The sequence below is a fragment of the Elgaria multicarinata genome, chromosome 4 (assembly GCF_023053635.1).
Source record: "Elgaria multicarinata webbii isolate HBS135686 ecotype San Diego chromosome 4, rElgMul1.1.pri, whole genome shotgun sequence".
In the NCBI taxonomy this organism is placed as follows: Eukaryota; Metazoa; Chordata; class Lepidosauria; order Squamata; family Anguidae; genus Elgaria; species Elgaria multicarinata.
Window position 1 is genome coordinate 31,701,323 of NC_086174.1, and position 15,675 is coordinate 31,716,997.

The 15,675-nt window shown below is 42.7% G+C and overlaps 1 protein-coding gene across 2 annotated transcripts; it reads left to right on the top strand.

Moving 5' to 3' along the window:
- The first annotated feature begins 2 nt into the window (after positions 1-2).
- Positions 3-15,454, top strand: TATDN3 (TatD DNase domain containing 3). Of its 2 annotated transcripts, none has more exons than XM_063124034.1 (10): positions 3-135; positions 1,256-1,288; positions 2,270-2,343; positions 3,149-3,233; positions 3,341-3,401; positions 6,435-6,546; positions 8,024-8,079; positions 9,749-9,861; positions 12,552-12,632; positions 14,947-15,454. In XM_063124034.1, exons 1-10 carry the CDS (start codon positions 85-87, stop codon positions 15,088-15,090), a joined length of 810 nt encoding a protein of 269 aa, XP_062980104.1. In that variant the 5' UTR covers positions 3-84; the 3' UTR covers positions 15,091-15,454. The 2 variants fall into 2 exon arrangements, with proteins under 2 accessions (XP_062980104.1, XP_062980107.1); XM_063124037.1 differs by having other exon boundaries at positions 12,555-12,632.
- The last annotated feature ends 221 nt before the right edge of the window (positions 15,455-15,675 follow it).

Below are 15,675 nucleotides of genomic sequence, written 5' to 3' on the forward strand. Positions count from 1 at the left end.
GTCGCACCGAGGCAAGTTGGCAATGCCCGAAAAGAAGTCTGGCTGGAAACGGAGGTCTTCCCAGCGGGAGTTCCGGATGGAAGGATGGGGGCGGTGGATTGTCACTGCCACCTCGCGGCGCCCGAGTTCCATGGGGTGAGTGGACGAGTGAGGGGCGTTGGGGCAGGTGGGTGGTTAAGGAAGGAGGTTTCGCTTTCACAGTGGTTGGTACACACACACACACACACACACACACCGTTTAAGCCTATGTCTCCCCTTCCCCCTCATCTCACGAAAAAAAGCCTTGCTGAACACCTGGTCTAGCATCCTGTTTCCAGTGTGGTGTAGTGGTTAGAGTGTTGGAGTGAGGGTCGGGAGAGCCGTGTTCTAGTCCCCACTTGGCCATGGGAGCTCACGGGGTGACTTTGGGCCAGTCACTGACTCTCAGCCTAACCTACCTCACAGGGTTGTTGCCAAGATAAAATGGAGAGGAGGATTATGTCAGCCACCTTGGGCTCCTTGGAGGAAAGGTGGGATAGAAATGTAACAAATAAATAAATCCCTACTGTGGTCAACCAGATGCCTTTTGGAAAACCCACAAGGAAGCAATAACTCATTTCTAGCAGCGATATGACTTTGGTTATTTAATTCCCATTTAGCGGTGTCTAAGTGAGTTGCTGTCACATCTCATGGCAGCAAATGCTGCAGAACATGTGGCTGTCCAGATATTGTTGGACTGCAATTCCCATCATCCCTCACCTTTGACTATGCTGGACAGAGTTGATGGAAGTAGCTGTCTAACAAAATACAGACGGCCACATGTCCCCCATCCCTGCTAAGTCCTAAGGGAAGGGTCCTCAACTTTACTGGGTCGGTGGGCACAGAAGGCAAACTGGTGAGACAAAAAGAGATGTGACTTGCTCCAGAACCTAAGACAGCACCTCCACCTCAAGATAGAGTGGGGACTGAGCTCTAAAATGCATTTATAAGCACCATGCTTATAAATGCTGCCCACTCTCACAGTCATTCCCATAAATGCTCCCTCTCACAGTCATTCCCACTTTGAGAGGTAGAAGCTAAGCAATTTGTTTTGTGGCTTCTTTGGTGTAACATGAAAACATCGACCTCATGTACTGAAGAATCATTGAAAAAAGAAAAAGCACATTCTCCATGTGGTCCTTACTATTTTCTCTTTCTTTCCATATACATTTAAAATGATTGATAAGCCTCTTTTAATTGTGGAACCAGCATAATTATGTCTTTTAACATTTTCCAGGACATTGAAAATGTATTGGAAGAAGCAAAGAAGGTTTGTAACTGGATCCATCATTTTTCTAAATTTATATAATTTTCCCTGTTGTCATATTTAAGCTCTAGAAAAGCTTGTGTCTGCTGTTAGGGTGTTTGCTTGCTTGCTTGTTTGTTTTGGAAGTTTACATGAAGCTGAATGTTCTTATTTACTATAGTTCAAGATGTTGGCTTGGATCCTAAGATAAGTTGACTTAGGGCTTCTCTACATTAAACCAAAATTCCTGTACTCTTACCGGGCTTTCTTCTTGCTGAGTCTTTCTGGGATTATGATGGGTACAATACAAGTGCCTCCCTCACCCCCTTTTTTGGCTGTTTCCTTTGTGGGGAAGTTTTATGTGTTCCATTTATACAGCCAGCTGATGGCGCTGCAATATTGCCCTATGCCAGAAATACATCAGCATGGATGACTGAGGGAATGCTGAGAATTGTGAGACTTTTTCTGTTTAAACATGCATAGGATTTTGCTCTGAGGGCTCCTTCACACAGACCTTTTGTAGCATGATAAAGATCGGTTACTCACTGAAGTTTGTGGGTCCTTTTCACAATGTCATTATCATCCAGTGCCTCTCCCACTTTTTTTAGCTTTATTCCACCATGATTTATCTCAACGAAAATACAGTAACAAATATAAACCACCATCAGAGAGCTGGTGTATTGCTGCAATGTTGCAGTGCCAACTGCTGGCTGTATAAATGGAACTTCCCCACAAAGGAAACGGCCAAAAAAGTGGGGAGGAGGAAAGGGCGAGGCACATGTATTGTGCCCATTGTAATCTCAGAAAGACTCCGCAAGAAGAAAGCCTTTGGTTAACCTATGTTAGGATCCAAGCTATATTATAGGGTAAATAAAAGATAGGGAATCACATTGATTTAGAAGTAACACTGAATTTGGTATTGTCGAACAGACACATTTAGGATCAGGTTGTAAGACTGCTCATTATTGTTCTCCATTTCAGCTAACTTATTTCCTGTTGTTTCAGTCTAAAGTTTTGGCCCTCGTGGTAGTTGCTGAACATTCAGCAGACTTTGAAAAAATTATTCATCTTTCTGAAAGGTACCAAAGTTTCCAGCTCTTCAGCTTATCTTGTGAGAGATGAAAATAGTTTAAAGTTTGGATCCAAAGAACTATACAGTTAGTTCTACGTTTCCAGCTGGGTTTTAGATTGTACTCCTCCAACAGAAATTCTCTTAAGTTGAATAACAATTGTTTATTATTATTATTATTATTATTATTATTATTATTATTATTTCAAAAGCATGTTGTGATATGTGATAGTGTTCAGTGAACATCTGCTGTTCAATGAAAAGTAAAAAATCCAACTGGATTTTTGGAATGCTCAGGGTAACACTTACCCATAGTATTTCAGCAATTTGATGTAGTTGATTCCATGATATTCCATACGTGTGTGCATGTGGACTGAAGCTGAACCCTCCTAAAGTGTTGCTAGCAATTTGGAGGGATGCAGATACAGTGGAGTTGTTCAGACAATCAGCAGGGGAATCAACACAGTGTTGGTTGATTCTCCCATGCGTGCAGGTCGCGCCACCCGGATTACCATAATTACCCGCATCGCATCACAGGTTTTCATGTTATCGAAACCTGTTGTCCGGCATGGGCATAGTGCATTTTCACCCAAACTACAACCCCTACTGCAAGCCATGATCAGAATAAGATAAATAAAGTCCAGTTACGTTTTCTTACATTGTTTCCCTCTGGACTTTTTCTAAAAAATTGTTTAGGGGTTATTGGACTATCAAAGGCTGTTACCTTTTCAGTCGCTCTCTCTCTATTTTTAAAAAACTTTAGCAGTAATCTGCACCTGATTTTCTCACACCTCTTAACATGTCTTTGCATCTAGGTACCCAGGATTTGTCTTTCCATGTCTGGGGATGCATCCAGTTCAAAGTATTCCAACAGGACATGAGAGAAGCGTTTCTTTAAAGGTGACATGGAAACTAGTTGACTTGCTGCACTTTATTGTTTCTCTAGTATTTCTCAGCTGTTTGGGGCACCAGTGTTCATTTCACATTTACACAAGCTCTTCCTACAGGATGTGGATGAAGCATTCCCACTCATACATCTCTATAAGGACCGCTTGTTGGCCATCGGAGAGTTAAGTAGCATTTCCACAATCTTCTTTCAATCTTAGTTTATGCCTTAGATGTTGGGGCTGCTTCATATGTAAAGTTTTCCCTATACAGGAAGCACTGTGCAGCGCAGTTCCAAAGCATGTTTCTTCAGAAGCAATCCCCAAAGGGTTGGATGGGGTTCTCCCTTGTAAGTGTTCTTAGGATTGCAATCATGCAGCACAATCCTATGCAAGGTTACTCAGAAGCAAGGCTTGCTGTGTTTAATGGGGCTTATTCCCAGGTAACTTTGCATAGGATTCCCCAGCCAGAATGCTGGGAGCTGTAGGACTTTTTTCTGTCTAAACAATTACCTGGAGGTGAGTCCTATGTAACTCAATGGGCTTCTTCTTTTTTTTTAGTAGACAAGCTTAGGGTTGTACTATTGCTATAGAAAGTATGCATTGTAGCGTATAATATGCAAGGCTTGCAGTTTTTGAGGTCAAGACACCCTCAAGAGGCTCCCTCCATCTGTGACTCTTCCTTCTCACCATGACTGTCACCAGCTGCTATTGCTCCTCATCCTCTTTCTTGCATCATTGCTGTGACTTGCTTGCTTGCTTGCCAGGCAGAGATCCAGGCGCAATTAGGCAGCGGCATCTGCTGCTCCCCCTTCTCCCCACCCCCGTTACCTGGGCCAGAGAGATGGGCAGGTGAGCAAGCAGGTTTTTATTTATTTATTTATTACATTTCTATACCGCCCAATAGCCGGAGCTCTCTGGGCGGTTCACAAAAATTAAAAACATTCAAAGTATAAAACAACAGTATAAAACCATAATATAAACTTCAATATAAAAGCTCAACCAGATAAAAACAGCAGCGATGCAAAATTACAAATTTAAAACACCAAGTTAAAATTTATTTATAGACTGTTAAAATGCTGGGAGAATAAAAAGGTCTTATTTATTTACAATATTTATATTCCGCTCCATATCTAAAATAGATTCCGGAGCGGTGCACATAGGAATAAAACAGTAAAAAGAAAGATGATTAAAAATCACAAATTGAAATTGTTCTATTTAAAACAAAGGACCAGTCAAAACAGTGGCTGGTCAGTTGAGGAATGCTTCCTGGAAAAGAGTTATTTTCAGGAAGCTCCCGAAACAGCCTAGTGTTGGCACCTGCCTGACCTCCCGGGGCAGGGAGTTCCAAAGAGAACAAGAACAACATTTATATCCCACCTTTTTTCCTCCAAGGAACCCATAATCCTCCTCCTCTCCATTTTATCCTCACAACAACAACCCTGTGAGGTGGGTTGGGCTGAGAGTCTGTGACTGGCTCAAAGTCACCCGGTGGGTTTCCATGGCTGAGTGGGGACTAGAACCCGGATCTCCCGACTCCCAGTCTGACACTTTAGCCACTCAACCACACAAAAGGCTCTTCTTCTGCTGGACTCCAACCAGGCCAAAAGTCCACGTGGAACCACCAGGCGCATGCCCTCCAATGGCCTCAGTGACTGGGCAGGTTGGTAAGGGAGAAGGTGTTCTCTCAGTTTTCCTGCTCCCATGTTGTTTAGGTTGCAGTGGTGAAGAGGAGGAGCAACTCCAGGGAGCTCTTCTTAATGGAGCCTCACTGGGATGTGTGTCCTTGAGAGGCATCCAACCGTGCCTATGGTTGATGCCAGCCCTGAACACTTGTTGTGTAGATGTTTGTGCGACAAAAGTACTCACATGGAATTTGCTGCATGTATACATGAGCTGGGAAGCAGTGTTTGGGTACCATGTTCCAGAAAGCATGCACATGCTGAAATGCTTTAATCTATGGCCATTGTCATGCATAATCATGCTTGTAGCATGGACTGTTGCAAGTAAATGTAGGGCATCGATATCCTAAATTAATGATTAAACGTTTTACATTATTTCCTACATGACACGTATGTGCAGTTATCGTACCTGATGATCTACCTATGGGTTGCGCAGTGTTTCCTTCCTGGGAAGCATTTCCCCTGTAGGCATTTTGTCATGTTTGAAGTAGCACCCTAAGCTCACAGCATATTGTTGGCTTTTTCACAGCAGCCAACGCCTGTTTTAAAGTGCATTAAAAACAATTCATCTATTGGATTGCTGAGTAATTGATGAAGGATTTTGGGTGTTTCATAATTATAGCAAGGCTTCCATAATATATTTTTCGTTAACTGTAAACTGCAATTAGAGCCTGTACCTTGAGCTTAATTTAATAATTGCTCCTAGCTGAGCTCATTCAGAGCTGATAGAGAATATAATAAAGGCTGGGTTCGGACAACACAGTAACAAACAGTGGGTTAAATAGTCAACACTGGGTTAAATAGTCAACAGTTGGTTATTCTGTTATTCGTCAGGACTTTTTCACAGCACAGTTGGTTATTCAGCGGAAATAACCAGCGCTGTGCAGAGTTGATTATTTGAACAAACATTGGCTGTTGTTGGGCAGCATTGAATATTTTATTGCACAATTATTATTATTATTATTATTATTATTTATTTATATAGCACCATCAATGTACATGGTGCTGTACAGAGTAAAACAGTAAATAGCAAGACCCTGCCGCATAGGCTTGGCTATTTTCAGCAACTACAGAATCCCCTGGCAAGAGCGACCAAAGTGATGGCTGCTGCTCTAATCCAGCCGGCAGAACTCGCAATGGCTGATGGGATACCAGCAGGATGACTGGGTGGGGGGAGAGGAGGGTGTCAATCAAATACACTGTTGACTAATAGTCAACTCGATGCTGGCCTTAATTCACACAATGGTTGATTATAATCATATTGTGTGGGGATTTCCTCCTTGACAATCAACCATGGAGTTGACTATTAACCCACCATTATTATTATTATTATTTATTTATATAGCACCATCAATGTACATGGTGCTGTACAGAGTAAAACAGTAAATAGCAAGACCCTGCCGCATAGGCTTACAATCTAATAAAATCATAGTAAAACAATAAGGAGGGGAATGGAATGCCACCATTGACTATTGTGTTGTCTGAATGCAGCCAGTAGCATTTCTAGTGGCACTTTATTTCTCCATTTTTCTTACAGGTTGGTCTGGATTTCACTCCCAGAATTGCCAACACTGATGAGCAGAAGGAAGGTCAAAGACAAGTCCTGATCAAACAGATTCAACTGGCAAAACAGCTAGATTTGCCTTTGTAGGTCTTGTGTATGTTGCAAGAAAAATCATGATTTTTATCTTTAGAAATGACAAGCTCCAAAATTCTGCCCTGTGTAGAGATTAGATTACAGTTAACTAATTAATCCAGATTGCTATCTTAAATAATGGTGTTGACCATCAGGCCCTTGGGTCAATTCCAGCCTAGCTGTGCTGCCAAGCCAGCCTTTGGGGTCTTTGCATGGCTATGCCTTGGAGCATGGCAACAAGGTAGGGGGCCTTCTCAGTGGTGGCCCCGCAATTATGGAATGATTTCCCTGACAAGGCCTGCCTGGCACCAACATTATTATCTTTTTGGTGCTAGGTCAAGACTTTTCTCCCAAGTATTTAACAGCATATGCTGAGTTTTTAATTGCCCCCGGATCCGCTGAGATTTCATAGTTTTTTTGAATGTATATTGATTGTCTCTCTCTTTAAAAAAAATGCTTTTATGGTTTTAAAAATTTGTATCCTGATTTTTGATGTTCAGTGTTTTAATCTTTGTAAACTGCGCACTCTTTAAAAGGGGGTTAGATAAATTCCTGGAGGTGAAGACTATGAATGGCTGCTAGCCCTGATAGTTGTGTGCTATCTCCAGTATTCGAGGCAGCAAGCCTGTGTGCACCAGTTGCTGGGGAACATGGGTGGGAGGGTGCTGTTGCACCATGTCCTGCTTGTTCATCCCTGGCCGATGGCTGGTTGTCTATTGTGTGAACAGAGTGCTGGACTAGATGGACCCTTGGTCTGATCCAGCAGGGCTCTTCTTATGTTCATCATCATCATCATCATCATCATCATCATGTTCCCTTTCTCTGACTGCTAATTGTGTGTTGGTTTCCTGGCTTTTGCTGGCTTCTCCCTCCGCCTGCCCCATTCTAAAAGGTGGAAATATCTCCCCTAAATTTTAGTTACTGGCAGTAAGAGTTTTATGCTAAAATGTTTTGGTATTTTGCCCCCGTCCCCTTTGCCCCTGCCCACCCCTGGAATGCGGCCCCTGAGAGCTTCTCTGAAATTGAATTTGGCCCTTGGGCTGAAAGAGATCCTCTACCCCTGCTTTGAATCTGTTCTTATTAAAATCCTTGTCGCGGTTTACATACATCCTATATGCTGCACGTGTTATTTGTACTCATGGAGAAAATGCCATTGCGTTTTCAGGGTAATAAGCTGTATTGTAAAATATTTGTCCAGTGCTTTGAAATCTTTCCAGACATTACACTAATAACAGTTTCCTTTTCCTCCTTTTTACTATAATCAGTGAACATTCAGTTGTTTACTTGTTTATATAAATTTTAAAATAACCCTGTTCTGAAGGCTTGGGGTAGATAACAATAAGTTAAAATATCCAGCTTGAATAGAGCTTAAAAGCATAAGTTACATTCAAACACCACCCTGGGAACTACTTTATCCGGCCATGAAAAGCCAGCTCAGCTTTGCTAAAATCTCCTGCTGATGTCCTTTGTTCTTCTTATTTATCCTAGAAATGTCCACTCCCGCTCAGCTGGAAGGCCAACCATTAACCTCTTAAAGGAACAAGGTATATATATTTTTATTTGATGATTTATGTCTGTTCAGTGGAGGTTCTTTTGCTAAAATACACGGACACCTGATGTGGAGCCCATTCACTAGAGGAGGAGCAGAATTTTTCCTTTGGATATTGCACTAAAAACATGAGAACCAGATCTACAAGTAGCAGATCATACATCTGGGGGTCCTAATTCAGAGTATAAGATATAAAGCCATACTAAATTACTGGCACAAATGTAGGTGTTTGAAGGTACTGGGCAGTTGCGCTTTAGGGAGACCCTGCCTTTAAGTATGAGCAGTGGTGCCATTAGGTCAGGATTTGGGGGCAGGTATCCAGGGCCCCACTGAGCAGGAGGGCCCCCACACTCAGCCGATTTAGCTTAACCATATTTTGAAGTAAGGTAAGGAATACATATTGCATCTAAAGAACAGGGGAGGCATGTTGTGGATAGGGATGTGCTGTTTGTGTAAAATCCATTCCGTCTGCATTTCGCGGATTGTCAGGCACCTTTCATTCCGTCGTCCACTCATTGACAGAATTGGATTTTTTCATGTTCCTAAATTTGCGGGAAATGATACTTGTAGAAATGCGCAAATCCGACCAAAATGCATATTTTCATGCGTTACCCTTTGGGGGAAATACGCATTTTCAGCCAGTGTTTTTATATTTTATATATTTTTATATTATTAAATTTGTGCAAAATTCCAAGAACTTTTAAAAAAGCACCGTGAGTCCACGGAATCTGCATGACTCGGCAAAAGCCAATCCATTGTGGAATCAGCAGGTTGGATTCATAGAAATCCAACTCCCTTTTCATCACAACAGTTAAAGCTGCAGGAGCTATACTAGAATGACCAGATACAAAAGAGGGCAGGGCTCCTGCAGGTTTAACTGTTGTGAGGAAGAGGGAGTTTCACCAGGTGCTGCAATTCACCAGGTGCTCCTCCTGAAATTCCCTTTTCTACGCAACTGTTAAAGATACAGGAGCCCTGTCCTCCTTTCCATATGGTCACCCTTATCTATTATTATTATGTATTATTAATAATATTTATTTATAAAGTGCCATCAATTTTCATGGCTCTGTACAGAATAAAACAAAACAAGACAATTTGCCATATAGCTTACAATCTAAAATCTCCGTAACAGACGGGGAGGGAGGAGATATATAGATACAGATAGATCTATCTATATCTGCCTGAAGTTCTAGCATCACGCATTCTGGCAGGCCTACCCAGATGAATTTTAAACCTAAGAATTTTAAGATGTTGTGATTGTTATTTTAATATTGTATTGGTTTTATATGCTCTTTTAACTAGCTTTATGTATTATATTGTATTTAATGTTGTTCCCCGCCCCGATCCAGAGGAAGAGGTGGATAAGAAATAAATATTATTATTATTAGCCTTTTCTTATCAGCATGACTAGAAAACGTCTGGATTTCAGTCAGGTTCATGCCAGCCAAGTCAGGAGCTCACATAGATGAATATGAAACATACTATGAGTATAGGGCAAAGGGATAAAAGCCCAGATCCACACCTCACAAGTGTGCACCAAGCTCCTTCCTATGCATTAGAGCAATGTAGGGCTTTGGAGCTTCATTTTGCTGCCCTGTGTTGCTTCTGATGTCGCTTCTCCTGGAAGCACACGTGCGTTTCCTGATTCCTGTGGGTCTTTGTAGGTGCCGAAAGGGTGCTGCTCCACGCATTCGATGGCAAGCCCTCGGTGGCAATGGAAGGGGTGAAGGCTGGATATTTTTTCTCCATTCCTCCCTCCATTATAAGGAGTGAACAGGTAAGATTCAAGGGGTTTTAGTTTCCACAAGGTTCCTTGTTCGTATCCCAAATCTTCATGACAGGGCCTGGAGGGCTCAGACGCTTCGTAAATGGCATGGTCCAAACAGATTGGTGGTCAAGTTCCAGCACTTGCTTGCCCTAAAGGGGCAAAACGAAGAGAGCTCTCATAAAAGGCTAGCATGGTCTCTAATGGCAGAGCTGGCCTAAGAACTCCCAGGGAGAACTTCAGGGAGGTTGTGCTATTGCCCTTTCTTCTCTCTTCCCACCCTGGTCACAATGGTGGCGGCCATTCACCCACCCACCTTCACCTCCTCCTTTCCCCCTCTCTGCTGCCCTGCTTCACCCCTCCTCCTCTTTCTCCTCCTCCAGTCCTCCTATCTTTCTGGGCAGCAGTCACTGCCCTCCTCATCCTCCCAATGGCGGCACTGGCAGTAGGCCTCTCTCCTCCCTTGATGCCTCCCGTAGGGCAAGGTATTGGCAGGGTCACACTAGCACAAGTGATCTCCAGGGCTCCTTCCCCAACAATGCTCTAAGGAAGGAGCCCTCACAGCAAGGCATTTGGGCTGAAGAGCTGTGTTGGCCATTCTCCCTTCTGAGCATCTGGCGGGGCTTCTCAGAGAGTCAACTCACCTGTTAAGGTGTTCTGAGGGGGGTCCTCAATGTGAGACATTGCCGGGGGTGGGGGGAGGGGACTCCAGAGAGCTGTGCCAGCTGCTTGTGCCCCAGCAGATGAGTGGCCAGCGTAGCTTTCTAGGGCGCTGAACAAGGTGCTTAGTTCTCCTGGCAGCTGAATGTGCTGCCTTTTGGGATCTGCCACCTGAGGCGGGGGGATTCATCCTGCTTCATGGAAGGGCCGGTCTTGTCTATTGGCTCTCCAGGTCACCTGCTTCCTTCTGGGCTGAGTAGCTGCAGTTTCCTTCCCTGTCACTGTAAAGGGGTGGGTGGGATACTGTGGAGCAATAAAGCTCAGGCTAGCCAGTCCCCTCACCTGTAAGCTGTCCTGATGGTGCAGAGAATGTGATGCTTGGTCCCTGTTGTTAGATTCCTTGGTTCAAGCCTGCTAGTAGAGTACAGCAGGTTGTGTACATTGTTAGTCTGCTCTAAGAAGGACTAACATTGGATACAAGTAATAGCCCGGTATGGCCTCTCCAACAATGGACAGGTCCTGACACTTCAGGAAGTTTCTTTAATTTATGAGAGGCAGTGAATTCTCCTATCGTCAAGCACTGTCTGTCTGTTTCTTTCTTCTCCTGGTGGCAGTTTGCACGTGATGACAGCCCATGGGTTAAATAAACCAGTGGCTGTCAGGGAGGAGTGGGAGAGAGGAGGTGCCTACAACAGCCTATGATCAGCATGTTTGTAGGTTGTGACATGCAAACCCAGACGGATGGGTTGTTTAGGGCCTAAACAACCCAACAGTCAACCTAATAATAAACCATGGGTAACCAATGGGCTCTCTCTCTCTCTCTCTCTCTCTCTCTCTCCCTCCTGCTCATGCACATTATGTGAGAGCCAGGTCTTTTTGTAGTGATGCAGACTATAACAAGGCTAGCTGCTCCCTTTTGTCTGCAATGATGCAGTGTCGTTTTTGTGGGCCTTGTATTTAGCGTTTGGGGATATTGCTTTAATCTTTAGAGGGCGTTTCCTTCCCCCTTGCAGCACAGCTGAAAATGTAGCAAAATTTGTTTTTCTGAGCTGTGCAAATAAACCTCCTGCAACAAGGGTAAATACCCCTCCCATTTATCGCCTGGGGATGGATATCCTGCTATTGTTATTAAAACAGGCCTGTGGATGAAAAGCCACTGTTAGGGGACACACTGACAGATGAAGCGGAAAGGCCTTTTGTCTCTTTATGCATTAATGATCGTCCCCATTTAGAATAATAAATAATAGCAACAATATTTCAACAGGAGCAGGAAGCTGACTTCCATGTAACCATAATTCAAAGGATCCTCCTATAATTCTAGATCTTTACTGCAGATTTATAATTTGATAATTATGGTAATGTGATAAAATGGTTACAAAGCTTCTGATGTATTACACACAATGGAGAGCATCTAGCCTGCAATCTTATTTATGCTTACCTGGGAGTAAGCCATACTGAATGCAGGCAAAAAAAATCCTGAGATGTGCATAGAATTACAAATAGGTTACAAATCCTATACACTTACTTGGGAGTAAGTCCCATTAAACTCAATAGGACTTATTTCTAAGAAAACATGTATATGTGTATGCTGTTAATTCAACAGCTTTAGTTGATTCAATAGTTGGGGCACTGTCTTGTTTATTTTTGGAAACTTTTTTAGCTCTCATGTTACTGAAATAGTGAAATAGTGAATGGAACTGAAGATTTTAACTATGAACTTCCCTTCTTCCAAAGATTGGTAACTTACAATTTAAGTAAACATTGGTTAGTTCAGTAACCTGAAAAAGGCATTTTGTTGAGTAATATAAGTGTTTAAAGGTGCAATGTTATGCATGTTTAGAAGGGGGGAATCCTCCATCTCCCAGTAGTCCCCATTTTTTCCCATTCTAAACATGCATAGAATTGTATCCTTAATTGCATTTCTTTGAATAAAAGAGGTGATTCATCAACTAACATTCATTATTCAGTGGACACTTTGTTTTAATGTTTGCTTTGTCTGCTCAGAAATGTCGATGTTCATTGCCTTTTTTCTTTCCTTCAAGAAGCAGAAACTTGTGAAACAGCTTCCCCTAGAAAGCATTTGCTTAGAAACAGACTCTCCTGCTCTAGGTCCTGAGAAACAGGTAAAGGATCACTGTGTAATCAAGGTCAGCCAGAATGGCTAAAAGGTAACAGACAACAGCAAGGCAGATGATACCAGCTGAAGTTCAGGAAGGTGGTGAGACACTGAGGAGTAAAGAAAGGAGACATTCCTAATTTTATTTATTTATTTATTACATTTATATACCGCCCCATAGCCGAAGCTCTCTGAGTGGTTTACAAAGATTACAAATAGTGAACATTAAAAACAAATATACAAAATTTAAAAGCATAAAAAGCATAAAAACAAACAATATCAATTTAAAACAACTATTCTGGGGTCAATTAAGAAAAAAACTCTGCATATGTTGTTAAATGCCTGGGAGAAGAGGAAAGCCTTGACCTGGCACCAAAAAGATAATAATGTTGGTGCCAGGCAGAGGAACTACAGACTCTGTCAAAAATTGGCAGATCAGATGAATGCTGGATTCTGTACAAGCCTTCCCCAACCTGGTGCCTTCCAGATGTTTTGGACTTTAATACCCATCAGCCCCAGCCAATGGTCAAGAATGCTTGGAATTGTGGTCCAAAACATCTAGAGAACACAAGATAGGGGAAGACTGTTTTGCACCAAGGCTCATCTAAACTAGGCATGACATAACCCCATGTGTGATATCATGCCAGTGGTGTCCGCCCGGTTTCACAAATAGTGCAGGCTTTACTCATGTCACCTTGTTCCAGCTTTTCTGAGATGCAAAACAGTTCATGAGCCCTACTCCTTATTGAGAGGCAGTAATTTGAGATGCTGGCACAACTCATCATCTCAGAAGTCGGGTTTACCAAAGTCATCCCCTTCGTAGAAATGGAGAAGGGAGCAGCTTGAGAAACCTGGTGAATTGGCAGTTGGAGCGTGTTCAGAGGAGGGCAACTACTATGATTAGGGCTCTGGAAACAGCCCTATGAGGAGAAGCTGAAAGAACTGGGCATGTTTAGCCTGGAGAAGAGAAGATTGAGGGGAAACATGATAGCACTCTTCAAATACTTAAAAGGTTGTCACACAGAGGAGGGCCAGGATCTCTTCTCGATCCTCTCAGAGTGCAGGCCACGGAATAATGGGCTCAAATTACAGGAAATTAGATTCCAGCTGGATATCAGGAAAAACTTCCTGACTGTTAGAGCAGTACGACAATGGAACCAGTTACCTAGAGAGGTTGTGGGCTTTCCCACACTAGAGGCCTTCAAGAGGCAGCTGGACAACCACCTGTCAGGTATGCTTTAGGGTGGATTCCTGCATTGAACAGGGGGTTGGACTCGATGGCCTTGTAGGCCCCTTCCAACTCTACTATTCTATGATTCTATGAATCTACTGCTTGGCTTTTGGTTTTCCCGCTGCACCACCAGCAAGGCTGAAATGACATGTGGGCAATCAACTGGAGGGAGGAAGAACATAGGAAACTGCTTTATACTGAAGCCCAGTATTGTCAACACTGACTGGTAACAGCTCTCTGGGTTTTGGGCAGGAGGTTTTTCAGCCCAGGAAATACTAGGGATTGAACCTGGGACCATCCGCACAGCATGCAGTGCTCTACTGTGGCTCTTCCTCATAAATAGAGTTGACAACAGGCCCAGTCCAAGACGTTCTGCTGCCTGAGGCTATGCTGCAAGTGGCGCTCTGCTCCCTCAAGTCAAAGTGCATATTCCCCTTCCTATGGAATTCCCCGCCATTGGAGGTCTGGCAGGTGCCAAACTTGTGTTACTTCCGGCGCCTCTTGAAAACGTCCTTGTTACAGGAAACTTTCCTTGAGTGACTAGCCACAGTTATACCAGTACTTTTGTTTTATCAGAACTCTGTTCTTTCAAACATACTAATTTTAATACCGTGGTTTTTATTCTTTTCTTCTATCTGTTGTTCACTGCTCTGAAATCCTTTGGCTGTGAAGCGGTATATAAATACTGTAAATAAACAAATAATAAAAAAATAGTATCCCAGGCTGGCCAAATTGTTTGGTACCTGAGGCAGAAAACCCCACAAGCATCACACCTGGGCATAAAAGCACAACAATAATAAATTAAATAGCTAACAATGTGCTTCCTGAGGAAGCCACCTCACTCTGCCTAATGGTAGGGCTGGCCCTGAGAGCTGAAGAATTCTTGGCTTGGTAAGCAGGGGGCATATTAAAGCCCGCAATGGCTGTAGTGCATAACAGAAGAATAATCCTTCTGGGCCTTAATTTCAGGAAATGGAAAAGGTTAGCAATAAAGATTGGAAGACCTGCTTTCAAGTTGACCAGAGGAGAATTGCTGCAATTATTGACCAGAGGATGACCCACTTGGAACCCATATATATTTGTATTTCAGGTGAGAAATGAACCAAAGAATATCTTCATTGCTGCAGAATATGTTGCTAAAATAAAAGGAATTTCCATGGAAGAAGTTTTAGATGTGACAACACAGAATGCACAGAAGGTCTTCCCTAAACTGAACAATTTCCTTCGGAAGTAGCTTATATTCTACTGCAGGGGTGGGCAGCCCACACCCAAACTGCCACAGACGTTGGGGCCAAAAACGTTGCCTCATCCTGTTCTACTGGGACTTAATCGAAGCCAGTTGATAGCCCTGAGATCTGGCTCTGATATACATGTGAATGTAACTTCACAGGCTTCATAATTTTAAGTTTATGAATGTTCTGTCTTTGTTTCTTCCATTGTGTCTATCAATTGAACAGAGTTGCAAACGATGCTATTCCATCAGCGTCGTTCCATTTTTTCCTAAATAAGAGACCTATAATTGTTACACTTTTTAAATGTAGTACCTGTGAATTAATTCTCATTGGGCCTAATAAGCACTCTAAGTAACAAACCGAAAACGATCTTATGGAGTCATTTATATCTCACATTTGTATGTCTGCCCTTCCTCCATGGAGTTCAGTCTGACATAACACACACAAAATTTCATTCACATTTTATGTGATGATCATGGATCTGTCTAAATTGTCATATGTGCACATATTGGAAAGCCACGATTGGCAGCAAGTTCACAAAACATGTATTCATGGTAAAATAGATATGTGCAGTCTTTGGACATGGC

Coding starts and splice junctions, on each gene's coding strand:
- TATDN3 (XM_063124034.1), top strand. CDS start 85: ATGGGGGCGGTGGATTGTCACTGCCACCTCGCGGCGCCCGAGTTCCAT. Junction 2,344..3,148: donor ATTATTCATCTTTCTGAAAG/GTACCAAAGTTT, acceptor CTTTGCATCTAG/GTACCCAGGATTTGTCTTTC. Junction 8,080..9,748: donor TAACCTCTTAAAGGAACAAG/GTATATATATTT, acceptor GGGTCTTTGTAG/GTGCCGAAAGGGTGCTGCTC.